Source organism: Anser anser, assembly GCF_964211835.1.
Source record: "Anser anser genome assembly, chromosome: Z".
Lineage (NCBI taxonomy): Eukaryota > Metazoa > Chordata > Aves > Anseriformes > Anatidae > Anser > Anser anser.
Window position 1 is genome coordinate 39,096,094 of NC_139723.1, and position 26,436 is coordinate 39,122,529.

The 26,436-nt window shown below is 42.0% G+C and overlaps 2 protein-coding genes across 7 annotated transcripts in view; one reads left to right on the top strand and one right to left on the bottom strand.

Moving 5' to 3' along the window:
- The window catches only part of LOC310889755 (tubulin polymerization-promoting protein family member 2-like), a 99,546-nt gene extending 76,719 nt beyond the window's left edge, over positions 1-22,827 (top strand). The window contains exons 3-8 of one of the 3 annotated variants that reach the window (XM_083817718.1): positions 1,499-1,595; positions 2,369-3,742; positions 4,740-10,257; positions 15,526-15,702; positions 15,856-16,009; positions 16,155-22,827. In XM_083817718.1, the coding sequence (XP_083673844.1) occupies positions 15,533-15,702; positions 15,856-16,009; positions 16,155-16,337 (507 nt within the window). In that variant the 5' untranslated portion in view covers positions 1,499-1,595; positions 2,369-3,742; positions 4,740-10,257; positions 15,526-15,532 and the 3' untranslated portion in view covers positions 16,338-22,827. Of the gene's footprint in view, positions 1-1,498; positions 1,596-2,101; positions 3,743-4,739; positions 10,258-13,813; positions 14,717-15,525; positions 15,703-15,855; positions 16,010-16,154 lie in introns of those variants that run through there. The other 2 variants (XM_083817719.1, XM_083817720.1) reach the window with 2 other exon arrangements.
- Positions 22,828-23,813: 986 nt separating this feature from the next.
- SYK (spleen associated tyrosine kinase) overlaps positions 23,814-26,436 on the bottom strand; it is a 68,124-nt gene continuing 65,501 nt past the window's right edge. For all 4 annotated transcript variants that reach the window (XM_083817710.1, XM_083817713.1, XM_083817711.1 and 1 more), the window contains one exon: positions 23,814-25,112. In XM_083817710.1, coding sequence (XP_083673836.1) covers positions 25,040-25,112 — 73 coding nt within the window. In that variant the 3' untranslated portion in view covers positions 23,814-25,039. The remainder of the gene's footprint in view (positions 25,113-26,436) is intronic.

Below are 26,436 nucleotides of genomic sequence, written 5' to 3' on the forward strand. Positions count from 1 at the left end.
AGAAAGATTGTGTCTTTGTTAGAGGTGAGAGCTTGTCCCAAAGATTAGCCTTACTGGAACTATTGGCTGAAAGCCCTCCTCAGCTAGACACGAGTTTTGTGTTGTAACTCCTTCCTTACTGAACATTTATTAATTCTTGCACTTTAACATAAAATGTACTCTATTACATCTGGCTTACCATCAGCCTGCTATATCAGCCTACTGAGAATGACTGGGAAGCTGGCAGAGCTTCCTAGGGATTTGTCAATGCTGGGAAGTCCCACTGAGGTTTTTGGGGCGTTCCTCTGCTGACCTGCCAAGTCTGATCTGGATTCTGGTAGCACAATGCAGAGAAACAGAGCCTTCCGGGCACGTGCTACCCCCAGCCTCTCAGGCACACAGCTGGGCAGTTGGCAGAACATCTGAGATTTCTCCCTGTTCTTCTGAGATTATATATGAGTTTCTGGCTGCCTCACATACAGGGGCCAGGAAGGAAAAATGAAGATGAGATCTTGCCCACACCAGAGGGACTTTGTTAGCACACTTTTCCAGGGTACCTCTGTTAAAACAACACTGAATTTTTTCGTTCTTATATGAAAAAGTAATTCCTTTTAGCTGTGTTGGCAATTACAACTTTATTGCCAAATGGAGCTTGCGTCTAGAGCTTTTGGCATTACAAGAATGTCAGGCAGGGAATGAGAAAGAAATCATAGCTGTGCTGACAGTACCTTTCAACGCTGGTGGGCAATGCCTGCGATCACACACAGAGATGGGAGATGAGTAAGAGACTTGAGGCCACATTCTGCTCCAGCTATGCAGAGATGTTGAAGAAAAATAAAGTGGAGCTCATTGCTCAGGAAAGTCTCTCAGAGCTGTGGGATGTTGGATATGTGCCCCTATTCTTTGGGAAAGTAATAGCATTAAGTCATGGATAAGAGAAAAGAAGGCACATACTCTTCTTATAAAAGGCCTCTTTTTTTTTTTTTTTTTTTTTTTTTCTTTTTCTTTCTTCTCCCCTGTTTATTTGTTTGTTTCTTCGGTCCTGGGAAAATCTTGGCAATGTAGGTTGGTGGACATGTCACATTTAAACAAATCAAAAGATGAAAAGTCAGTTCTTGCAAAACACAAGAGTTGCTTAAGAGAACTGACCTGTTATTGCAAATGATCTGATCATGTTGTACAAGTGCTTCTGTGTTTCTACAGATCAGGAGTTTGTAGCAGATTGTGTCCTCCCCCATCAAACTTGTACTCTGTTAGTAGAGTTATGTGGTGTAAAACAATTTCTGTTAGGAGGATTTGTAGAGCAGAGTGCCCAGCTGCTCTGCACCTTGCAGCCTTGGCCTAAGTGTTTGTGATGGATAGAATTTTGATCTAGAAAACCTGAAATGTTCAGGTTTGTTTGTGCACATACTATGCCCTGGAGTTTCTCATGCCCTTTCTCACCAAAATACATAGATGCTGAAATTCTGCTCATGATTGCCTTACCGACATAATATTTCTGTTTGCTCTCTCCCTGCAGGTACCTGAAGAAAAAGTTATTAGTCTTTTCAGAAGAGGCTTCAAATAGTTTACCTGTCTGATTCTCATTTAAGCCATTGTAAGCAGTTAATTCATGGGTATGACTTTTTTTTTCTTCCCCATAATTATACCAGTTTGCAGGCTTACCTTTACAGCATAGTTTGAATTTTGTGAGTAGAACTCCAATAAAACACAAACGACAAACCTTTTTGTAAGTGTTATTATTTTAGTGGATATGTACCATAAGTATTAAAGTTTAAAAAGGTTCTTACCACTATACTATCAAAATCATTTCTGTGGCAAAGCTTGTTTATGTTACAAAATACAAAACTGTTCCCACTTAAATTATAGTACTGTAATCATAAATACATTCTTTTTGATGCTCAAATATCCTGATTATAAAGCATAGTTAGTTTTTGATTCAGTTTCTAAAAATCTGACTTTTCTGTGTCCTACTAGCAAGTACTAAAGTGTCTGTGATCACGCTGAGCTGAAGGATTGCTCTCACAACCATAATATGTTCAGGAAAGCATCCAAAAGGAGCTGAGATCTGCCCACATATAGAGGGTTAATTTCCCTTTAATATGTAGTTAGTGGAGAGTATTTCTGTAAACACAAAAGGAAACGAAACATGTAGATGTTTGTGGACCAGATCCTTAATTTATGGAAATCACTGCTATCCAGCTGAAGTCAGTGAAGCTATGACAGCTTATTACCTACAGTAGATCTGCCCATTGGCTTCTGCAAATATGTGTTTGTGTGGGTAATGTGGGACAAGTTGAATATGGTCATCAACATTGACTAATGTCCTTCCATGGGAATAGAACACCAGCCTCAAAAACATCACTTTTGCAAACTGTGTTCTACATAGGAACTGGTTTCTTTGTGGCAATGAAATACAGTCATGTTACAGCCTGCACACGGAAAGACATTGCTTACAAATCATGAGAAGTTCTCAAACTGAACGAGTGGTAAGACTATTTCCTGAGAGGAGCGTTCTGATCAAACCGGAATATGTCTAAAAACTTCAGCATGCAGGTAAGAATATCAAGTCTGGTCCTACCTTTCTAGGTGTTAAGCACTGAAGGCCCCATTAGACCTTCTGAAGACACTCCAGGTCTTGTTGGTTCAGACCTCTTACAGGCACACTAGTAAATAGGTTGAGGATAGATTTCAGTATTCTTCACTATCTCCACATCTTTGCATGGATTAACTGTTACTGCTGCTTTTTCACTTTGCAGCAGATTACCGGCAGAGAGAAAGAGGGAGAGAAAGAAAAGAAAAAATCACAGAATAATCTTTATTTGCACACCAAAACAACTTAAGTTCAATTTGCAAAGAAAAGAAAAAAAAAAAAAAGCATTTGCAATCCCTCATTCAAAGCACTTTTCTCCTACCCGTTTTTGAAGTATAGGAAGAAGATTCATGAGAAACATTAAAAGCAGAGATAGTGAACCACTGGGATAGATTGTGTTGAGAGCCTGTGGAGTCCCCATTACTAGTGTTTGATGTTTGTCTTATCTCACCTAAGATAAGACAAACATTTGTAGGGAATGACATAGATGGTGATTTTGCCCTAAGAAAAGGAATAGCTGGCCTCTTGAAGTCTCTTACAGACTTCTGCCTTCTTCCCCTCCATTTTCCCTGTGATTTATGGCTCCTTGGGGTTTCTGCCTGCCCTCTTCTATTTTCCTGACAGCATATTATGGAGGACTTGCACATAATTGTTGACTACTTGAGTGCAATAAGCTGGTTTTGATTTTCTGTGATTTTCTGACTGCATTTGGTTAAATATCTGCAATAGCATGTGACCTTGTTAAACCACACTCCAGTAAACTGTAGATAAAGAATATAATTTTGGATTTAGAGTTTGGCAAAGAACAAACCGGTCCCATGCCACTGTCCCGCCAAGGAAAGATGTGGTACGCTTGAGGTGAAGGTCCTCGGAGCTCACACAGAGGCCTCAGAGCTGCTTCCTGTGCCACTAAGTATATGGGGCTGGATCACAGGGAGGGTATTAATCACAGGGTTGTTTGGGTGGTCTACTCTGTTACTAGGCCTGGCTAGTTTGCAGACTATGCCAGTCCTCAGTCAGCAGACAACGAAGGCAAAAAGAAGGGAAAGCTCTTCTTTTCATGGTAGGTGAACCATGAATTTCATTCTGCCCCAGAGCCTGCTTGAAGCTAAGCTCCTGCTGAGTCTTAAAGCCAAAGGGACTGCTGTGGTCTCCTGTCGTGTTAAAAAGGTAAGATCCATTCTCCAAAAAAAGTGTTCTGTATGGAGACTTTAGAATGCCTTTTCTTGAACGATTTTACAAGAGCTTCAGAGTAAAACTTAAGGTAATTCTCTCCTTTATGTGTATGTACATACATGTGTGGAAATATGCCCTTGGGTAAGTAGCACTCCAGGTCAGGGCTAGGTGCTGCCACTATTACACAGGTAGTCCTCTGACATTGTCTAGAGTATTTGCCACAGATAAAGCAAGAAGGCCTCAGGAGGGTGTATAGATCTTGACCCCATGCTACTTTCACACAGCCTGACATGGCATTACTCCTGATAACAAAATCTCACTGCAGCCAGAAGTGACAAGCGTCTTTTCTGCAAGCAGTAGTGCAATTAGCCAGCGACAAGGTTTTTCTTCAGTCAGCACAGGTGGAGGAGGTCAGTCAAAAGCCCTTCTATTACCTGACCTCCCTCCCCTTGTGCCTGGAGCACCTATTGATAGCAACAGATACGGGCTTAACAGGATGGGCACCTGGGATTAAGACAGTTGACGGCCCTGCGTTTGGATTTCCTATCACAAAACTGACCTTAAGAATCAGCTACAGAAAAAATAAATAAATACCAGAGTTAAAGTCGAAAAAAGGAGACCTCAGGGCTGTGAAGGTTTATATTTATATCTTGCTGCTGTGAAGGAACCAGTGCCTGAAGCTGTCAGTTGACGGTTGCACTCTCTGAGCCCGAGTGTCAACGTCTGTGCGGGGGCGGGGGGGGTATTTTTCTGCCAGTACAGACCAGGGCTCCCCTATAATTAGAGGTGGCATGGGGTGAGGGCCTGCCACAACCATGAGTTCACTCCAGCTCCTCACTCAAAAATAGGATTTGGGGAAGCGGGGAGGTGCGTGGGGGTATATCGCCAGTTCTCGTTTTTTGCACAAGATGCACCTAACAGAGTAGCACAGGGCATGATTGATATCTGTTTGAAGCAAGCTGGGTTTTATTTTTTTTCTGTCCTTAACCAGACCTGAAAAGCAGTCCCAGGCTGTGGCTTCAGCAACCGGCAGCGTGAGGCCAGCTGAGTTGTGTAGACTCCCACAAAGGGTGTCTTGCTTCCGGCAGATGTCCCAGATACCAGGCCATTTGATCCCACCACAAAAATAGTTGCGTAAAATATTGTGCGTTGGCTCTGGCCTGACAGCGATGGGACTGTTCCGCTTCACTGGGCTGGTGGAAACATCCAGAGGGGCTGTGGCTCGTGTCCAGCAAACCTTCTCCCTCCATGGGGCAGCGAAGCGCCTCCGCAAGAACGAGAAAGGGAAGGCACTGGGGAGCTCTCCCTTCCCTTCTGCAAGTAAGGCTTTTAAAAACGGGCACATACTTTCCTAGCTGACTCCTCGCACCTAGGTTTGTTGCCAGGAGGAATGGGAGAGAGAGCGCAGCACAGCTTAAGGCCCCTGGCACATTTCGGGATTGTTGCTATGCCTTCAGGAAAATACGGACCGCCAGCCAAATCCTCAGCTGGTGCTGAGTGGCGCAGACCTGCTGACTGCAGCATGGGGAGGCTGATTTGCACCTGCTCAGAGTCTGGCCCTCGAGAAAAAGCATAAAAGAAGCAGGTCCTTTTGCATTGAGCTTCACGAGGTGTTGAGGAGCCCGCACCCAGAGCTGAGACTGCTGCTGGTCTTCACAGTGTCACTGGGAGCAGGGCTGCCAGCCTGCAGAATTTTAAGCTGCAGTGACTGCTATTGATGGCTGCACACATATATTTCTCAAAATAAAAATCATGCCACAAATCATCCCAATTCCACAAAATAATCCCACATGGGCAGTGAAATCATGCAAGAATGCTGCTTCCGAAGACAAAATGTTCTTAGCCAGAAGAGGTTTTCTGTTTTGTTCTGTGGTTTCAGACCTATCCGAAAACTGGCTCTGCCTGCCTTGTCCTTCGTCCTGGTTTTATGGGACAAGTATTGTCAAAGTGAGCTGTGAAAAGGGGCCAGGCACCACATCCAGAGAAGCAACAAATGGGTACCAGCATCAGTGAACCGGTGGCAGAACAGCCCTGTAGCCTCAGCCACTGCTTGTGACAAGGCCTAGCAGGCAGCGTGGAGTAAATTAACTCCCCTTGGAAAGTTCAGGCATGCTGCAGCCACATGGGCATGCAGAGCCCAAACTTCTGTCTCCATCACCATGTACTGAGAAGTGTACTTGAGACGTGCAGACTATGCAAAACAGGTGTCAGCTCTTCCAACACAAGCTAGAAAATATCACTGTTACTTATGTCAAATATGAGCTCAAGCTGCAAACCTGAAAAATGAGCACTCCCACTCTACTGCTACCTGATAAGCTGTCCTCTCTCAGTGTCATGTGTCTAGGACTCTGTTAATACCCTTCAGTTTGATTGCAAGGCTGGATGCAGCTGTAAGCTGATCTGGCTCCTGACTGCAGCAGCACATAGCTTTTACCACTTTTCCAGCATAAAAGAAACAGTATGTTGTGGTGTGCTAGCAGTTTGTTTGTTTTGGTTGCTTTAGAACAATCTCTGACCACAGTAGGTTTTCCCATTTTCTAGGAGCTGCACTGTAGTGGAAAAGTGGAAGAATGAGAACTGGGGAGAAAATGATAGGCCTACATAAATTAGAAAAGAAATAAATGAAATTGACTGTGAACACAAAAGCAACCATATAAGGTTGGAAGAAAAGCTTATCCACACACGTGTCCTGTCTCTGACCTGTGCTCAGAGCAGAGGAAGCACATGGTCCTGGGGCATCCTCCAGCCTAAAACCTCCTGGATACCAGTCAGAGTCAGAGACTTCCCAGGCTGGAGGTTGCTGCCTCTCTACATCCAGCAACCCTTTTAAGGACTTCCTTCCATGGTTTTGCCAAATTGCTTGTTGAGCCTCTTTATATTTGTCTTACATAAAGCATCTCATGATGGATGAGTTCCACCATTTTACATTGTGAGGAACAACATGTTCTTTTACTTGCTTGTAACATTGCAGCCTGTAAATAAGGACAGAGTGAGGAGTTGCCATTTCTCAGCCTAATGCAAAAGCACAGAAACACAAGAAGAAAGAAAGAAACAACAAAAACACAGGAAAACCTATTGGACTGTAACAGCACCCAGAAGAGATATGAAAAAAAAAAAACCACCAAAAAACAGAGATAGAGTGAATTTGGCTATGCCATGGAGCATAACTCCTAGTTATAAATGTTCTTGCTAGGCTACACCCAGGTTAGAGGGGTATAGGGTGCCATGACCTGGTACAGCTTGGTGAGTCACTGCAGGGATATCAGCACTATTGATCAATTTTACTGCATCTGTGCCTAAAGGTCCTAACGTGGATCTGATCTGCATTTTCCAGGTGCCATAGACACACAGAAAAAAAAAGACAGATCAGCTCCTGAGGGCAGGCCTCTAAAATATTAATTGAGTGAGAGCTGGCAGATACAAGGTGCACAAGGCCATTGGTAGCCACCAGATTTCTTTTGCTGGACACCTGGACTCAGACACCCCAGGTTTTGGGAACACCTGTAAGACCGTAACCAGAAACATGAGAAGTCCTCACTGGTTTCTTAGGCCCTTAAAACGCTCGCTCAGGAGCAGCCACTGCCCTTGGAAGGAGCCAGGCCACCACAGCAGCTAGGTGCATCCCTTCTTGAGCTGTCCAGGAGGTGTTCAGTCAAAGCTGAAACTCTCTTTTTATCAACACCAGCCACTCAGAAAGGCAGCAGAAAGAGCCTTCCGCATTTTAGCCAACATACTTCCCTGGTGTCATGGTTTTGGCTAGCATAGAGCTATTTTTTTTTTCATAGAGGCTTGTGTGATGCTGTGTTTTGGATTTTTGATTAAAATAGTGGTGATGACATACTGCCGGTTGCAGAGCAGTACTTACATTAAGTCAAGGACCTTTCAGCTTCTCACACTGCCCTGCCAATAGGATACTGTCTTTATCTCCACCCATGAGTTCTTGCTCTTTTACTTCTCCAGTTCTCCCTCCCATAACACCTGGGGAGAGGGAGCGAGTGGCTGCGTGGTGCTGACCTGCCTGCTGGGGCTAAACCACAACACCTGGCTAAGTGCATAAATGGGAGGGTGCCCAGTTCTCTGTCTTTGCTCTTTGACTTCACCAAGATGACTGAAGTCTAAGCTGTTGCCTTACAGTGAAGAAAAGACAAGCATCTTCCTTTCCATCTGCAGTGTGGTTTGAAAAAAGCTGTGTATTGCCTTAGTAATGACAAAAACATTATATATATGTGTGTGTATGTTTTCATTGATAGATCAGAATAGGAATAAAATGTAATGTAAGTCATCTTGAATTGTTTAAGCTTGGTTATGCTCAGTGCTTTTGTTTGGGCACTGTTGTATAAGTGGTTTCTGTGCTTTTATGGAAGGCAAGATATAAGAGATGGTAAAGACATAGTGCCAGGAAGGTGTAATACTAACACTGAAATTTGTGAAACTGGTCATATTGCTTATTATCACAGAAAATAAGGCCAGATCTGTATTTTTAAATGTTATTTAAACTATGACCTTTATAGAATGATATTGAAGAATCTTACTGTTTGATAAAATAAGGCACAAAATTAATGCTGGTAATTAGTTGTTAATTTTTTCTTCTTTTGCTTGAGACTCACTTTTAAAAGCTTGAAATAACATTCTCTGGCTGAAATAGGCCTGGGCAGCTAGCTGGAAAAGGCCAGAAGTCTTGATCTATAATAGGAAAATGGCGGGCCAGCTCCAACTGTGTTATGAGTGAGAATAGCTCAGGAAGATCATTGAACTTGTTCATAAAGGTGCCAGGTAATAAGCGATGAGGAAGTATGCTTGTCCTATTTGTTCTTGATGCATGCCACCATCAGAGTTTTCTGCTGGCCTGAATGACAGCACACAACTGAAGACTTGCAAATACCTTTCTATAAGGATCTAAGGAATTCAGGAGCTTGAGTTAAAATAAGTATCTAGCGATATGTTTCTCACAAGCACCTAAAATGTGATTTGCCGCTATATATATATACTTTTAATATACGCATATATGTTACACTTGCTATTTGTATGCAACTATATATGCATAAAAATGCTTTAACCTAATATTTCTTGAACCTCCTCCCCCTACAGAATGCTTTGATGTGTTGTGGAAAAAAGTTAGCAGCAACATTTGTGCTTCTACAGGATGTACACACAAAAGCTGTAGCTTTTCAGATGGAATTCTAGGTCAGAGTTGAAGAACTGCCAAGAGACTTTTGCATGCAGAAGGATGTTGTTGGAACAGCGTGCAAATGGTTCAACTTGTTGAAATGAGTCAAAACAACATCATTTATTCCTGCATAATTGCATCAAATCAAGTTTGAGATAAATGCAGTTTTGCTGTGGAGGGAGCTAATATAATGTAGCTAAAATAGAATAGGAAAACATACTTCAGGAGCAAAATTAATTCTTAATATAACTACAGTGGAATCAGCAGATGTTACATTGGTGATGAATATGATTCACATTATCATATAGATATGTATGAAAATGACCTTTTTTAATGTGTTACTAATCACATAATAAATCAAGTATTAAATGCCATATTTCCTAACGAGTTAGTTGAAGTGTTGTAGCAGCATTTGTCTAAGAGCTTTTTTCTAAGTCTTGGGAGAGTTTCAGCAATGTGGCACACCTGCTTAGCAATCCAGCATTTTCATATGTTACCGTGGGCCATAGCCCACTCTCACATATGCCAAGAAAGACCATTACAATAGGAAAGCATGTACCAAAGTACCTTTCATTCTGCTTTGAAAGGATTTGTCATGTAGCTGGAAACTGCTTGTTATGAGCACTGTACCTTAAGAAAATATTGTTATTTTTTCTCAGACGTACAAATATTGTTTGGATTATAACAGAGTGGAATGTTTTCCATATAAAAACAAACAAACAAAAAAACTGATGTCAATGTCGACAGGAATACATATAAAAAATTTACTCCTGAAGATTTTTGTTGTAATGCACTAACTTCTGGCCAAGGGGAGCATGATTTATCCTAGACAAATTATTTTGAATTTATTGTATCTGATAGTATAACAAACAATAAACTAACATTGTTTAAAACTGCTCAATCTAAAGCACAAAACTTCTTTGTACAGGTCAAGAACACGAGGGTACATCTAGATCATCAGACGCTTTCACAATGATTTTACTGTGTAAAGAGAAAAAGCAATGGGACGAGGTACATGAAAACCAATAATGTGCTGGAGCCCTCATGTGGGAGCGGTGTTTGGGGAGAAAAACTTCATTGGCTCTCCAGCTGAAAACAGTTCCAGCTAAACTGTGGTCCAAAAGGCATTCAAGGAGAGAACAAAGCAGTGGCTGGAACTTGCAAAGAGAACTGTCTTAACCTTCACTTTATCTTGTTCTTATACCTTTTCCAGTCCATGTCCTCCTACACAGCCTGAGGAGGACACTGAAGTTAACTACAGGATAACATTTGCATAATATAAGGAACTGTACAAACAAAGTTCTCAACTCTTTGTGTGCTCAGCCTCCAAAACAAGAGACAGGTAATTTCCTTGATAGAGAGGGAATCTATTTAATGTAATTATTCATTTTTTTACTAAATGGGTATGGTCATAAAAGACAGTGGTTCACCATAGGTATAAGGGTGAAAAACTTCTTTTTTTATTGCTGTGGGCTCACCATAGCGGTCTGCAGATCAGGACAATGCAGAAACATAGTTTTCCACGTGTTGGTTTCCAAGTAAAGGACAAAACTCTCTAGTTCATGTGGGCTAGACCACGGCATATAGATGAGGTCACTTCACTATGGGATGACACAGAAGTTTTCAGCTCAGAAAGACCATGAGGAGCTACTGCACATTGTTCTTTTTCTTACATTGGGATTGGGCACACACAAGATGGGATTTATCCGGGCTGGTAATTTTCATTAGAAGCTTGTTATTTATAAAACTGTACAATTAGTGTGTATTAAACTTGTCCTAATTTACTCCCTTGAACAACAGTTTGATCTGTGTCTTAAAAAGGCTTTCTTATAGTGTGTGTGAATGTGTGTATACCTGACAAATAATAAAAATAATAATAAAAAATGCACTAGAACTGAAAATACTGAAAAGGAATCCCATGAACTGTTTTTACACGCAGCAGCTATGTTTGGTCTCTTTAGCTCTATTTTAATTTCTGACCAGTAGCTTCAAATTTGTCAGTGCACGATTCTGGTTCTTTCAGCTATTCTTTAAAATTCTCTTTCAAGTCTAGGCACCAGCATGCTCCTCTGTTCTCCCCTCTTTCCCCATATATCTGTATCAGACAGATTGTATTTGTTCAGCAAGACAGCTAAAGTCACTGCCTTTCAAACTTGTGCTATGCATTACACTCTCACACTTGACCCTCATTTTAAATAAAACTTTGTTCTTCACATACTCAGAGACCAGGAAAGGGACAATTTGGCTGCAAAAGTACACAGTCTGGAATCAGATGGAGAGCTCCATATCTGAGTTTCAATTTACCTTCATCCACCATCTTTTGGGGTTTTCTGGGTCTAGCCGTAATCCGAGCAGCTCATTTTGACAGATTTAGAATGTTTCATACAGTAATTGGAATTTCACTGCTTTAATGTCTTCATTCAAACAGTTTCTCTGATCATGGCACTGGAAAGGAAGTCTTATGCTATACATAGCTTTATGTGAAAAAAGGAGGTTTATGTGATTATGGTAATAGTTCATAAAATCTAGCAGACAAAGAATAATTTAGAATTCATTTATTCATAACAGCAGAAGTTAATATTCTTCTTGCCTACAAAAGAGCTTCAGACATAATTAATCTTTTCTCCCGGATTTCTACTATTCTGCAGAGCTAGTTTGGTTTGCTTCAATGTTACAGATGCCCTAACATTTTTTTTTTGTACTTTTTAGTCTCTTCAAAATACTGTTTTTCCTTAAATAAATAATGCTAATTCCATGAAGATGGTATCAAAGTTGTCTTCCAACTTTCCTGCAGATTTATGTAGGAATTTGAATAGAACACTGCATTCTGCTCTCTGTTCTGCAGCTAACCATTTTATTGGTATAGAATAAATCACTTCCCTACGACTGAGGATTTAAGCAATTTAGCATATCCCTTCATAATATGAGAACTTCCTTTTAATGGTTTATCTGCTTTGGGAACAGGGGAATAGTGTGTGTGTCTGTTTCTGTATGTTATTCGTATTATTTTATTAAAACACCAATTTTTTTCTTCTTCTTTTTCTCGTCCTTTATTTATTTTTTTTTTCCCTTCTGGTGATTCTCCTCTATTTCTTCATCTCTGGCCAATCTAAGATACTTCAAACCTCCCCAAATGCAATTTTAAGCTGAGCTCATAGCAGGCTGGCAGCAGCCTCAAATACTTAACTAGTTACTTGGGACCATTTCTGTACTCCCTTGGCCTGATTTTGTCGAAACCCTTCCAACTGAAAGCAGAAAAAATTTGGCATGTAGCCATGAGAGAATTGAAAAGCAAAGACCATAGGCACAATGTCAGATTAATCTCTGTGTTAACTTCACTGGAGCACTATGTCTGGAACATATTAATACAATTTTGCTGTGTGATCTGTCAGTTGCATGCTATCATTCTAAAGAGTGGCTCTTTAAAACCTTGTCCTCCAGGTTAAATGAATTTAGCAATAACGAACTGGCAGATTGTAGGAGATGTTTGTCCTTAGAGGTGTCTGTGGTGGAAATCTGCAGCTTTTAGTGCTTGGCCCAATGCTCTTTCACATTTTTATCAGTGAAAAGAAAATACAGGTAAAATTACTGTTGATAAAATTTGTTGATCACAAAAGGAACTGAAATTCTTCTGGGGAAATATAAGTATAGAGAAGTCAGGCAGAAAATTTCAGAACAGCGATCTGGCCATTTGCCTTTTTGCTAAAGAGGTGTATTGACAACAGGAATCTCTGGCCATGCATGCATGTGTGCATATGACATTTTTTATTGTTTTCCCTCAGGAACTGGAACTCAAGGTTAGAGATAACAAACTTCTCTTATAGGTATTATTATATAGTATATACAAGCATATTATTATGAAGCATGTTAAAATTTGGTGATCTGTGGTAAGCTTTGTGTACGCTTACTCTACCTAGAAAGTGCATATCTGGAGAGGGCTTTGTCCTTTTGCTCAGACAGGAGTTGGAAGAGACCACCTGTTCAACCCTTGCAGACTCTCAAGTACTTGCCCCACCTTCCATGGCAATCTTTGCAGTTTTGGACACTTGTCTGGTTTGAGCTGGTTTTTTTTACGGTTTTGTTGAGCTCATGACTGGGGAGCAATGCCCTAATAACTTTAAGGGAAGTGACCTTCTGGTTCATCCATTGTCACATCCAGACTAGGAGGAGGAGAAACAAAAAAGCTGTTGTCATCACAGCTGAACTGTAATAATTTTGAGTTATAGGGGAAAAAAGGAGGTGAATTCCTGACCTCAGAATTTATGGATGTTTGGCTACTCACTCTAACAAAATATTGCCTTCTTTCTGAGGCTGTCAGCTTTACTTAGTCACCTTAGACAAGTTATACATTGCTCAATTAAAATATATATGTGCATATATATATATTTAATGCAATTAAAAGAAAAAAAAAAGTTCTATTCCAAATATATGCTTTGCTATAGAAAAGTCTTTCCAGAATGTAAGAAAAATCCCTACCAACAACATGCACATCTATCCCCTGCCTCCCTGTGGCGACATCTTCTGCCTCATTTCTTCTGTGCTTTCCTTGCACTGGCAGCACTACTGGCATTCCTGCTCAGGCAGCCCCCAAACAGGCCATCTTCAACAAGAAAAAATAAGGCAATTCCTTGAGATGATCAGCATTTGCCTAAAAGGCAGAAACTGCCTCGCTACCAGTGATGTTTGCCTGGTTTGGCTGAGGATTATCTTGGCATCCTCACTGCCCATTCCCAGCTCATTGGCATCTGGTGGCACTTCAAAACCAGCCAGAGGTATGGCTCTGGGGCTGCCCTGGTAGGGTGGGATGCCTATATCCCATCCCTGGCAGCAGCAAGGGGTGGCACTGGGTGTTTTTTTGCTATTTCAGCCTTGCTTGGATCCCCACTGCCAGGCAGTGCCCTTTGCACAAAACCTGCCAAGGGCAAATGAGTTTCTCTCATTAACAGTGTAATTGATGAGAAATTATGGACAGCTCAGCAGGAAGAGCAAAGGCCATAAAGATGAGCAAAGGCAGTGAGTGTACAGCAGTAACTGCAAGGTTTTCCTCCTGGAAGAGGTAGACCTTCACCAAGCTCACCCAGCTGCTTAGAGCTGGGTATACTGTGACTGGCAGCAAGACCAGAAAATACATTCCTGTTAATTAGCGGCAAGAATAAAATATTTCTGAAATAAGGTATATTTATACATGGTTCCATGTTGTCTTGAGCCTTACTTATGTCCTGGAAGGCCTAGTCTCTGTTTTCACCTCAGTTTTCTACTTTAATTTTGTTGGCATAGGAGTGGAAAAAAAAGTGTTTCTCTAAGATTTTGCACGTGTAGCGTATGTCATATCTCTCCCCCTTCCCCTCCTGCCCTGGCTTCTGGAGTCATTGGTTTGCTGGTGACTGCCCGGGCTCATCCCCCAGCCAGGGCCTGATGCTGGTAGCAGATCATCTCCTCAGGGAAGCATGAACAAGGGCTGGCTGTGTTTACTGGTTATAGGGGTAGCCCCCCTTCCCACTGGAGGAAGAGTACACATCCCAGTACAGATGACGCGAGACACGTATGCTGGCTGAAAACCATACCGTATTTGCTTATTATCCCAGCGGGCTGAAGGTCCAGTGACCCCTGCCCCCGCCCCGCAGAACACGGCATTGCCGCCCGGCCGCGGTGTTCTTGGTGAGGACTGTGACACAGGTGCTGAGGCAGACAATCCGCAAGCGAGGCACAGGGCGTGCCCGCCACCTCCAGGGACACAGCAGGGACAGTTCCACCGCCAGCACCACCGCCAGCACCGCCACCAGCACTGCCACCTCACACAGGTGAGCTGGGCCCAGGCCTCCAGGGGGCCTCACCCAGGATTTACATTAAATAGCAGCGTGCAAACAACTGTGAGACCCAGAGCCCTGGGTGAAGCTCAAGGCTTTAGGAGAGGCTTGGCATTTCAAGAGGATTCAAATGCATCTCACAAGCAACAGGAATTGACTGCTCAAGTTGTAGCAGACTGATTTACAGGCTGCACAATGGCTTTTATTCTCTCAGAGATCCCTGCTACCCAGTTGTGGTGGTCTAAGTTAATCAGTAGTAGAAAATTTACTGGGGTCAGGAGGAGGACAACCTCATTCAGGGAGTTGTTCAGGGGACGAAGTGTAATTGGAAAGATGGGGACAGTTTGGTGACTACTTACAAGGCAATCTGCCACATTTAGGCAATTATCTGGGGCCTGGAAGACAAATCTGGTACTTCTGTCATCAGATAACAGGCAAAGTATAAATCAGTTTACAAATGCAGGCATTTGTTCTTGAAGCTGTCTAACTGAAACTTGTATTTCCAAAAGGTTCAGAGGCTTTGGTTGCCCCATTGCTTCACATACAGAGGTCACTTGCCCCAAAGCCCCACCTCCACTTCTCCTTTGCCTTCCCTTGGGTCCCAAACTGTCCCTGCCCCTGCCCATTCTATGCTGTTGCCCATTTGGTTGCCATGGCAGTCCCATGGCAGAGAGATGCCCGTGGCAGTGCCATTTTTACTGCAGGACACCAGGTACAGGTGGGATGTGAGTGCCAGTCGGGCAGCTGCAGGTGATCTTAGCTCACTCCATGCTCCTTCCTCTTCTCCTTCCTTTTCTCCACAGCAGCAAGATGTCTGGGGTAGAAGATGCTTTCCGTAAATTCGCAGTATACGGTGACACAGCTGCCAGTGGCAACGAGATGACCGGGAAAAACTTTTCCAAGATGTGCAAAGAGTGTGGGGTGATGGATGGAAAAGCCGTGACCAGCACTGATATCGACATAGTATTCAACAAAGTCAAGTGAGCGTGGCAGCGAGGGGCATTGGGCAGTGCTGTTGGGTGGGCAGAGGAGATGGCAACCAGGCTCTCAGACAAGGGGCAGCCCTGGGGTTTTCCCATCCCATTGCCACCCACCTGCAAGGTAACTTTCCTCTTGGTCTCCCCTGGCTGTAGGACCAAGGGTGCCCGCACCATCACCTTTGCTGAGTTCCAGCAGGCCATGAAGGAACTCTGTGGTAAGCGCTTCAAGGGCAAATCACCAGAGGAAGCACTGCAGGCTCTGTATGGTCTCATCGAGGGGAAGGAGCCGGGCAGCGCTGGCACCACAGTGAGTAGGAGCTTCCTTGCCTACTGTGCACCTGGAGCTGCCGTGGGACCGCACGTCCCAAGGGCTATCCTTGCATGTAGAGAAGAGCCTATTTGTGATCTCACTCCTAATGCTGGCTGTCTCCTGCTGGTCTCCTTTCTTGCAGAAAGCCACCAAGGTTGGTGGGGTCGAGAGGCTGACGGACACTAGCAAATACACCGGCAGTCACAAGGAGCGCTTTGATGAGAGTGGCAAAGGGAAGGGTCTTGCTGGCCGTGAGGACCTGACCGACAACAGCGGCTATGTTGGTGGCTACAGGGGAGCAGGCACTTACGACAAGACACATTAGGCGTGAAACTGCTTAGGAAAGCAAGGACTTTCTTCCCCTATTACTTGGGAGGAGAGGCAAATAAATATCTCATGCAACTGGCTTTCTGTGTCTGTGCTCACCAAATCTGACAGGGTGGGAATGCATGGGGTGGGCACTGGATGATGGTTTTGTGGGGGAGGTTTCCCATTCAATGGTGCTTTGATTGCTGTGCAGCAGGGCTTGAAAGCACCTCAATCCAAGGACAAGACAACCTTCTGGAGAAAAGTCTACGGGCCAAATAGCCCACTGCTATCACATGGCTTCTCATTTCTAATTAAGTGAACAGTAGGTTAGTCTTCAAATATTCACTCATTATTTTTATTCTCTCCTCCAAACACACTTGTATTTTGTTGTTATTTTTGCCCTGGGGAGCAATGCATGCTTGTCTTTTTATTGCGTCGCTGGCATTTTATGGTGGCAGTTTCTGGTGGCAGACAGCTCATCAGCAGTACCTTACCATACCTTGAAGAGTACCCTTGTGAGGCATAGGATGCAACAGGTACTACCTTGGGAGGATGGTAGGGGTCCTAATAACACCAGTTCCTGCTTTTTGCTTTTCCCCATCCCCCAGGTTAAACCCCCTCACATATTCCTAGCACGTGCCTGGGTCACTCATCACTATTTCCCCTGGTTTCAGTGTGCTGGCAGCTGGGGAAGAGTTCATGACCTCAAGGACAGTGAATAAAGTGTGATGACTGACCGTGGCCTCCTGTGCTGCCCATGACCTCCCTGAGGGTTTTGAGGGGATGGGAGACCAGGAAGGGGGCAAGAGAGGTGTCAAAGGAGAAGCTGGGGTGCTTTCCTTAAGTGTTTGTTCAATTGCTTGTCTTTATTTCTCAGTACCAGAACTGATCATTAAAGCTTTACCTTAATTGGCAATAAACAAAATTCTGTGTAATTCAGACTTGAGATGACAAAACAGGATGAAATGCACAAACTAAGATGGAAAAAATAGCGCTGAAATATATGTAAAAAATAAAGGGCATATGCCCACTTTTTAATTGGCTTTTTATAACTCAGATAAAACACATTGAAGGTGGCAGCAACACTGGCATAGTACACCATGTGCTGTAAAACAGTTTAAGCAAAGTACGTGTAGATTAACAGGTAGCAGGGCATTGTCCACAAAAGAAAAGGTAATTCACTTATGTAACAATGGAAGAACATTCTCACCTAGATCTGCTTTTGGTGTTATACCATTCCTTATTTTAATGCAGTCAGCAGGTAATTGCAACAAGTATTAATATTTCAGAGCTATGATTGTTGTTCCTGACACTTTGTATTGTTCCTGAAGTGGCTCTATTCAACTCATTGCTCTTGAGATGCTCTGGTGAAAACATGTCTGGGAGTCTGCAGTACTGTTTGACAGTGCCCTGGGCCTGGGCCTGGACACAGCTCCTTAACTCCTTTCTCTGGAGGTCCCCTGCTCTTCCTAGGATGGAGGCCTGGTTGGTTTTCTCCCCAGAACAAAGCTCTATGTGGAGATTACAGCTGGTGTGCATTATAGTGTTATCCAAGGTATGGGTTTGAGGTTCTTCCAGTACTTTCCACCCTCCAGCTCCATCCCTTACAAGGGCTTATTAACACATGGTGGGTAGTAATCACCAGTGTCCCACTACCCCTTGGTGGCCAAGCAGAAAGGCATACCAGCTCCACCAGATAACACAGTTTTCAAGCAAAAGATGTAAGCACCAGCCATCTTACAGCCGTACCAATGTTCAGGATTGGTGTGGTGTTTGGTGCCATTCCTTCTTGCCACACTTTGAGCAGCTCAGGACCTTGTCATTTTGGAGGAAAGGAAGACATGGACTGTCCTCAAGAACCTTGATTATTTCTTCGTTAAGACCTCAGTTTCCTTATAAATGAATCAAGGAATAGTCCCCATAAAGTTCTGCAAACAAACACAGGGATGTGTTGATGTGTTGTATGTTGATGTATTGTAATATTAGTTTCTTTTTTTTTTTTTCCTTCTTTTTTCTTCTTATTTTCTTTGTGTATACATAGTTGGCATAGAAGAAGCTGTGGGAGCTTAGGGAACAGACTGAGAGCTTTGTACTTGTGCTTGTGTACTGTGAGTTCTGGTTTGCATTAACTTGGGTACAGTGTGACACTGGAGGGTGAATTTCTGAGACGTGATTCAATCTACTTTATCCTGTAATCTAACTTGTGTAGTACTCCAGCACCAACAAGAACCACTGCTTGTCCTGCCTATTCCTTATAAGTAGAAACCACAAAAAGATGAGGAATGCCATGCTCACTCCCTACAGCAGCTGCAGAGTGGACAGATGAAAAGGAAGTTGTGCTTGACTGAGGAGTTCAAAAATAGTACCTGATTACTACATGCCCCTGGGGAAGCAGTAATAACAGTGGATCTAAGATTTTAAAATAAAGGCATGCATGTATCAATGGCAGCATCAAAAACGCATCTGCAAGCAGGACAGAACAAAACACAAAACCAAAACCAACACAAAAGAAACAAACAAACACATAGACAAAAAACAATTTATGCTTTAGTACATTGGGAGCCTGCAAAAATTGAGGAGACTGCCCAGTGCAAGGTGGGGTGGGGGGCTCCTCTTACACCACTGCCATCTAATACTAAATTTCTGCACCATTTTGTGTATGCTCTCTTACAGAGGCCATACTGTCTAGCAAACCAGCCATCCCAGGAGAAAGAGGTTAGGAGCCTTCCCCATGGCGGCAGCAGGAGTGTGTTGTACATCATTTCCCTGCACTGTCCTCCCCCTGTGAACATCGCGGGAAAGACGAGGATGCCTGCTGGCACTCCTGTTGAAAGATAGGCACGTGTTTGTGCAGTAATGAGAACAACAAGGCCGGTGGAAGCTGCCAAAAGAGCTATGTAGCTCTACACATGCAAAGTGCTGGATTTGGGGGATATACTGGGAACACTGGAAAACTTGCTGAAATAGAACAATGCTGCTAATCTAGGAGATTATACCCAGCTATGGCTAAGATGTGTCATTACTGTGGAAAAAATGGAGAAGGATTGGCTCCAAATTATCTGTGGGGGAAAGAAACATTGGATCAAGGCATGCTGTCAATTTACAACCACTTTAACACAAAGGCAAAACAAAACAAACAAACAAACAAAAAACCACTAAATCCTGTTATTTGGAAAGCTCAGCAGGCTTGTTTCTGTGGTGTGTCTCTGGACATACCCCTCAACGCCCAGACTCTAGCCCTTCCATTCCATGCAGTTTTCATGCTATCTTCTAGAAATTTGACTCAAGACCAACTTTAGTAGTTCTTTGCCAGCTGGTCATTGCTTCAGGGTACTGGAGCATGTTACCTGTTACAACAGTCAGGTAGAATATGCTTGATAATATTGATGAAATCTGCACACAAATTAGAACAAGATCTGAAGATATATCTTTGTGACTGTGCTGCAAGAGCAGAGGCAGTAGGACAGGGAGTTATCTAACACAGGTAGGAAACAGATAAGAAACTACAGATACATACATGTGTGTAATGGTTTTAAAGCAACATCTTCAAACTACTGAAGACCTCTGCTACCCCTTTTGCCACATGGACATGCAGTAACAGACTTGCTGTTGCTGAAACCAGCACAGTTTTACTTTGCTTTGACAAAGCAGGAATAAGAAAGAACAGATAACTTGCATTAATGCAGCCACTGCTGGTGGCAATGCCGTAGGACAGATAAATGACTATCCATGTAAGGTAACACTTGCATGGCAGCGTGGGCTGGTGGCTCACCCTGTTTGCTGTGGTATTGTCCCTGCCTTTGCACAGTTGTTTTTGTTGTTGTTGTTGCAGGTTGTCTTTCTAATGTGACCGCAGAGCTGGCTAGAGGTGTGCGGAGCCCAGCACTGAGCTTATGGACCCATGGTTGCAGAGGGTGTGCCAGGTGGGCAGCTGTAGCTGCACCTGCATGACAGGGGGTCATGTATCCATGAGTGGGAAGGGAAGGCAAGGCAAGGCAAGGCAAGGCAAGGCAAGGCAAGGCAAGGAGACATTTGGAGATCAGTGCACAGTACTAGTTTGGCTTCTGAGAGCTCTAGATACTTGGACAACTCTTGCTTTCAGTTGGGTTTGCAGTAAGTTGCTCTGTTGTTTCACTGGATTTCATGGTGAATTATAAAGTCGAAGAAAGATGCACATGCCATAGGCTTGCATCTTTTTCCAGCAATATTAAGTAATCTACTGGGTAAAAATTTTCTTTCCCTACACACTCTTCCTTTGTGACCATTGCTCATGCTCAGCCTTTATTCCTCCCCTCCTTTTCCAGCTCCAAAGCCAGCTGCAACCCCTGGGACAGCTTCACAGGTTGTCTGGGTGCCCCAGTAACGGTGTTTGAGTCTCAGCCCCCAGCCGCCTGCAGCTGCAACAGGAGGCACTTGGCTGTTGAGCCTTGCCCATCAGCCTGACAAACATCGCCTGACACCACTGGGCCCACGGGCTGCCCCGGCAGGGAGAGCTGGGGACCAAACACAGTCTTGCTGTAGCCTTGCATCACACCATGCTGTGCAGTGCTGGGACAGCGCTGGGAAATGGGTAATACTGAGTACGAAGTGGCTCTTTTCCCTCAATATCTGGGGTCATTTTACCTCTGGTGTTGGTTTTCTTCACTGTGTTTGTAAGGAACCATATGGTACTTTAAAAAATAAAAAATATCTTTTTTTTTTCTTTTTTTTTTTTTTTTCTGCATGACTTAAAGGGTGTTTGTGCTCACTAAACTTAAAGCTAGTAGTTATAATTGCTGACTATGTGCCCTGTATTCAGCACAGCCACAGTCTTTTTCTTCTCTTTCTCTCTCTCTCTCTCTCTCTCTCTCTCACTCCCTCTCTCTCTCAAAAGTGCAATATCCTTGTGCAGCCTTAGATGCACCCACCCACGCTGGGTGCATTTCATTCCTTGTCTCTCAGCCAGATGCCACCCTCACTCCGTTCTGTGCAGATGTGGGATATATTCTGTATCGTGCTACCTGGAATTTCCCACTTTTGGTATCAGAGACAAAGGGTCACAAGGAGTTTCAGAAGACTTTGCTAATCACTCACAACTAACCATTTATGATATAAATCATTCATGAACTGTGCTCACATGCAGTACACTCACAGCAAGTGAGTACATTTCACAGCAAGCAGTGAACAGATTAACGAGTTCTTCTGTGCTGCACAGACATAGCAAGAACCAGGACGGGATGGAGATGGCCAGAAATGCTCAGACAAGTGCATCAGTCTAAAAGCGTTCAAGTATTGCCACCTTCTGGCAGGGCCATGTCATAGAGCTGCTTAACCACAAAACCAGGCTCTTCAGGCCATTCTGAGATGCTCGCTTCATCAAACCTGCAGTTCTGACTGCAATCATTCCAGAAGTAAAATGTATGAATACCCTCCATTCTCTGCTTAAATTTCCCTGTTTTGCACAGTGTTTGAAGTAGGTGGAGATTGGTGCAGGGGTTTTTTTTTGTGTGTGTGCGTGTGCAGTTTGTGTTGGTCTGCATAGAAAAAGGTAGATGGACTCCCATTCTCAAAAATAAACATGCATTTGTAGATTTGAGTCCTAAATTACAGAACTGTAAACACACTGTATTTTCCTTTAAGGAAAAACTGGTTTTACATGTTCTCACCTGCTTCTTCGTCCCTGAGTCACTCACACCAGCTCCCCTGCCTCCATGCTGTGGTTTGCTACCCCTTAGCTCTGCTCTTTTTTTTTTTTTTTTTTTTTTTTTTTACTTTATTACTTATGGGGCTATACTGCCAAATGTCATTTCTGATATGAATCAATCTAAAATTAATAACAATAACAACAACAACAACAACAATAAGAATAATAATCAAATACATATACAAAAAAGACAAAGGCCTCTTCATATCAGTGGCTGTTTATAGCACATTCCTACAAATGGAAAGTTGGAAGTACCTGCTTGAGGTGTTGTCTATCTCTTAGCCTTTGTTATTTATTATTCAGTCTCAAATTCAGTCACATCCAGCCTTTTCTTTCCTGGAGACTTGTCCTTGCAGCAAAAGCTAAATGAAAGAGTTAAGATCTCTCTGTTATTTCAGAATATCTAAAAGAGTGGCCTGCATGTTTAAGGGAGGCTCCGTGTGGACTAATGTGACTTTAAACCCTGCACAGCTGATACTCGTAATGCAGAAATCCTTGGATAGCTTGGCTCCCAGCACCTCTAACTTCCCATATGCAGCACAGTGTCACTGAAATGCAGTATCTTGGAAAGGCTTAGGTGTAATAACAACACACATATTTTGAGGGATTTTCCTGCTAGTCCTCAGTAGTTCCAAAAGCAGCCTCAGGCCTTAGTGGGTTTATCTGTCCTGTCAGGTACCATTCAGTGTCAATAAGGGAATCTCAGTTTTCTACAACAACCACAGTAATTCAGTAAATACACAAGCTCTGCACATCATCAGCATTTTTCAGAAAACACTTTAAATCTGAAGGATTCTTCTTAAGACAGCAGAGTTTCTAAAACAATGTCTTTAATCTCAGTTTAAAAACCTAATCCAGTTATTTCAAAATACTTCATATCCTCATTGTAAACTTTTATTACAGAACAGTGAAGCTAAAAACAATCAAGCAACACCAAAAGAGACATTCACTCAGAAGAGAGGGGAAGAACTATTCCTCCAGTTTTCTACTACTAGGTAACATTTTAAAAAACATATATGCATATATATTGCAGGGAAATAGAGTGCTGTCACTCACTGGCTGTGCAATTGTTTTTGATTTGTGCAATTGATTTATGACTGATATCCCCATGAATGTACTAATTGCACACGTAAAGCTGACAGTTTCTCTGCAATAGGGATAATGCTAAAAAACAACTATATATAACTATGGGAATCATCTATGCAAGCTGTTCATGTAGAAAAATTGTTTACTAAAAGTAATAATAAAAAAATTATCTTGAATATAAGTCATGTTTGACTCACATTTGAAACATGGCCTATTGCACTCAGTATCTTTCAGTAGCTTGTGCTTTCTGAAGTGTCTGGCACTGGATTCCCCAAAATGAAACTACCAAAATCACCAGGCTTTTTTTTTTTTTTTTTTTTTAAATACACCATAAAATGAGTATAAAGAAACAAATAGTTTTACAGTAAATCCCACATTTTTATAGTCATATTTTATGCATATTTTTTCACACTTTCTCATTGTAATTGCCCACACAATTTCTTTCCTAGGGAAAGAAAAAATCACTGTATCTCTAAGAGTACCCTGTTCAAACAATTAAAAACATATGCTCTAAACAGCTGTATGCAACAAGTATATCTAACTCTAAATCTTATTTTTCATATTCTTCTAAAATCTCTATATCTAGTAGAATCCTGAGATACACATAAGTGCCTGTAATGTGCCTGCTTGTGGGGAATACGCAAGCAGAAATTTTGATTTCTAGAATATTTAAAATGAGATTGGATAAAAACCACATATAGATAAAAAATGGGAATAGAGATTGGTTACATAATTTATAATTATCATTGCTATACATACACAGTACTGGAAACCCTACTTGGGCCATTAAAAAAAAATGGTAAGACAAACACCTTTTCCTGAGATGCTCACTAACATTAATAACAGGATAAATACTAACATTTAGGAAAGGATGAAAGTAAACTGGATATCCTTAAGCCTATTTTAAAACATCTGATCTGGGAGTGAAACTTAGCTTCAGAGGTTACAAGCTGTGGTGAATTCTCACAAATGCTTTTCAAGAAAGGTTTGAAAAAAGAAATGGTTGTCACTCAACAAAACACAAGAAGCTTTGGTATATCCAAAGAGGTACATGGAAAAGATATCTCTAGAGAAGGCTCAGACCACACAAAGGAAAAAGTTGTTGCTCCTTCACCTTTCAATGCACAGCTGCCTTTTCAGGAACTGCACTTAATGGACTTCAGGCTAAAACCCAGAGTCATTGTCTAAGGTGCTGATACACTTTGTCCCAAGGTGAGAGCAAGTCCCTGAGTTCCCAGGTTCCACCAGGAAACAACACCCTGATGGACAGCTGGGCTTCCACATGAGGTGAGGAAAGAAAGGAGTTGTTAACGCTTAAAGGTTAGGAGCTGATGATTCCTCTTTCCACGTGTTAGAAATTCTCATCTCCCAGTTTCTTGCTGCTTACATTATTACTGAGAACACAATTTGGTTATAAAGCAGCTTGGGGGTAAAATCAAACACACTGTCAGTCAAAATGACTGACACTTTCACAGCAAATTTCCTTCACTGTGAGAAGTGTTTATGCTATTCTTCCTCAGGTAGGGGGAAAGATGGAACAATACTTGGTTTATTTAAGAGCTAAAAAAATTATTTACGAGAATTTAAATCCCCATCTGAACTCAAATACAATACAGGAAGAGGGCTGAAAGACTTTAAATACTTTTACATGATGGAAAAATGTAAAGCCTATAAAGCTGTAAATAAAACGAAATGGAAGGTAGGAAAAGTCTAAGCATCCGCACTTATATTCGTGCTGCTCACTTCGTATTCCCAATGTTTTCAACTTTATTTTGGAGCTTGCTATTCTGCAAGAAAGAAAGAAAAGGCAAACCTACAAACAGGGCTTAGCTCTGAGCTTTATATGGTGAAAGTGGAAGTACAAAAATCCAAGTCACTTGGTTTCGGAAACTGAACTGCTTCTTAGAAGATGTTTGCTGAAGACAAGGCAGCTGCTGTTCTTCATGTTGTTAGTGGGAAATGTCGTAATAGTAGTTACGTAATCTCAGCTCAACCGCAACGAATCCTGGTCGGTCATCAACACTGTGGAAAGATGACAAATATGACTGCACAGGAAGGAGGAAGCTGAAAAGGTACATTGGCCTTGCAACACCTTGGACTTTATCTCAGTGACAGATCCTATAAGCTGCTCACTTTAAGGCTACCAAAATGTTGCTACCAAGTGATAACCAAGTGGCAAATGACAATACAGAGCATCCTGTCAGTGAATTAATTGTCATGCCTACTACTTTCTGTTGATGAAGGTGTTACTAGAAATATATGGTAAATTGGTCCCATTTAATTTTCTACTTTGTGTACTTCAGTAGTAAGATGGAAAGAAAATTTACAGGGCATTATCTGCCTTACAATGGGTACTACAGTCATACAGAGCAGCTTAGCACTACTGAGAGAAGCCTAGGCATACAATACATGGCCATATTGCTTTCATTTCCTCTTTATCTGCACCTCTGTTGATTTGGGAGAATATAATTAAAGTGACAAGACCTGACAATAATACATTACATATTGAGATAGTTATACTGCATGACCTGAGCATTCTTATTATTGATTTATTTTTATTTTTTTTCTTTTTCTTTCCAATGTTAAAGATATTTGAGTACAAACAAATAAAAACCAATACCCTTGATAATATGCTTACTAATCACAATGAAAATGATACAGATTTACTCTAAAACTGCTACGGCATTATCTGAGACAAACAAAAATGCAGAAATTATTTTATGGCTCCATGTTCTTTCTAGAGTACCTGGTGTAATAAAACTACCGAAGAAGCAAGGTACCTAAAGGTGAAGTACCACACTGCCTGAAATGGAACCCAGAGACCTTTGCTGAAAATATTCTTCGTGTACTCTCCAGATGGTGAATTGGCAAAGTAAGTGACAATGGACTTCGGATGCTTTTTGGAACCCTTTCTACAGCCAAAGGTAGCTTCAACAAAATAGTTTAAAATGACAGATTGTAAAACATTTTAAATGAAATTTTGCAACATACTGATTTAAAAAAAAAAAAAAGAGAGTATTAGGTGGGCTTTCTTTCTTTCTTTCTTTCTTTTTCTTTCTTTCTTTTTCTTTCTTTCTTTCTTTCTTTCTTTCTTTCTTTCTTTCTTTCTTTCTTTCTTTTTCTTTCCTTTCTTTTTCTTTCCTTCCTTCCTTCCTTCCTTCCTTCTTTCTTTCTCTCTCTCTCTTTCTCTTTCTCTCTTTCTTTCTCTCTTTCTTCCTCTCTTTCTTCCTCTCTTTCTTTCTTTCTCTCTTTCTTTCTCTCTCTCTTTCTCTCTCTCTTTCTTTCTTTCTCTTCCTTCCTTCCTTCCTTCCTTTTTCTTTCTTTTTTCCCTCTTATCTGTATTTCA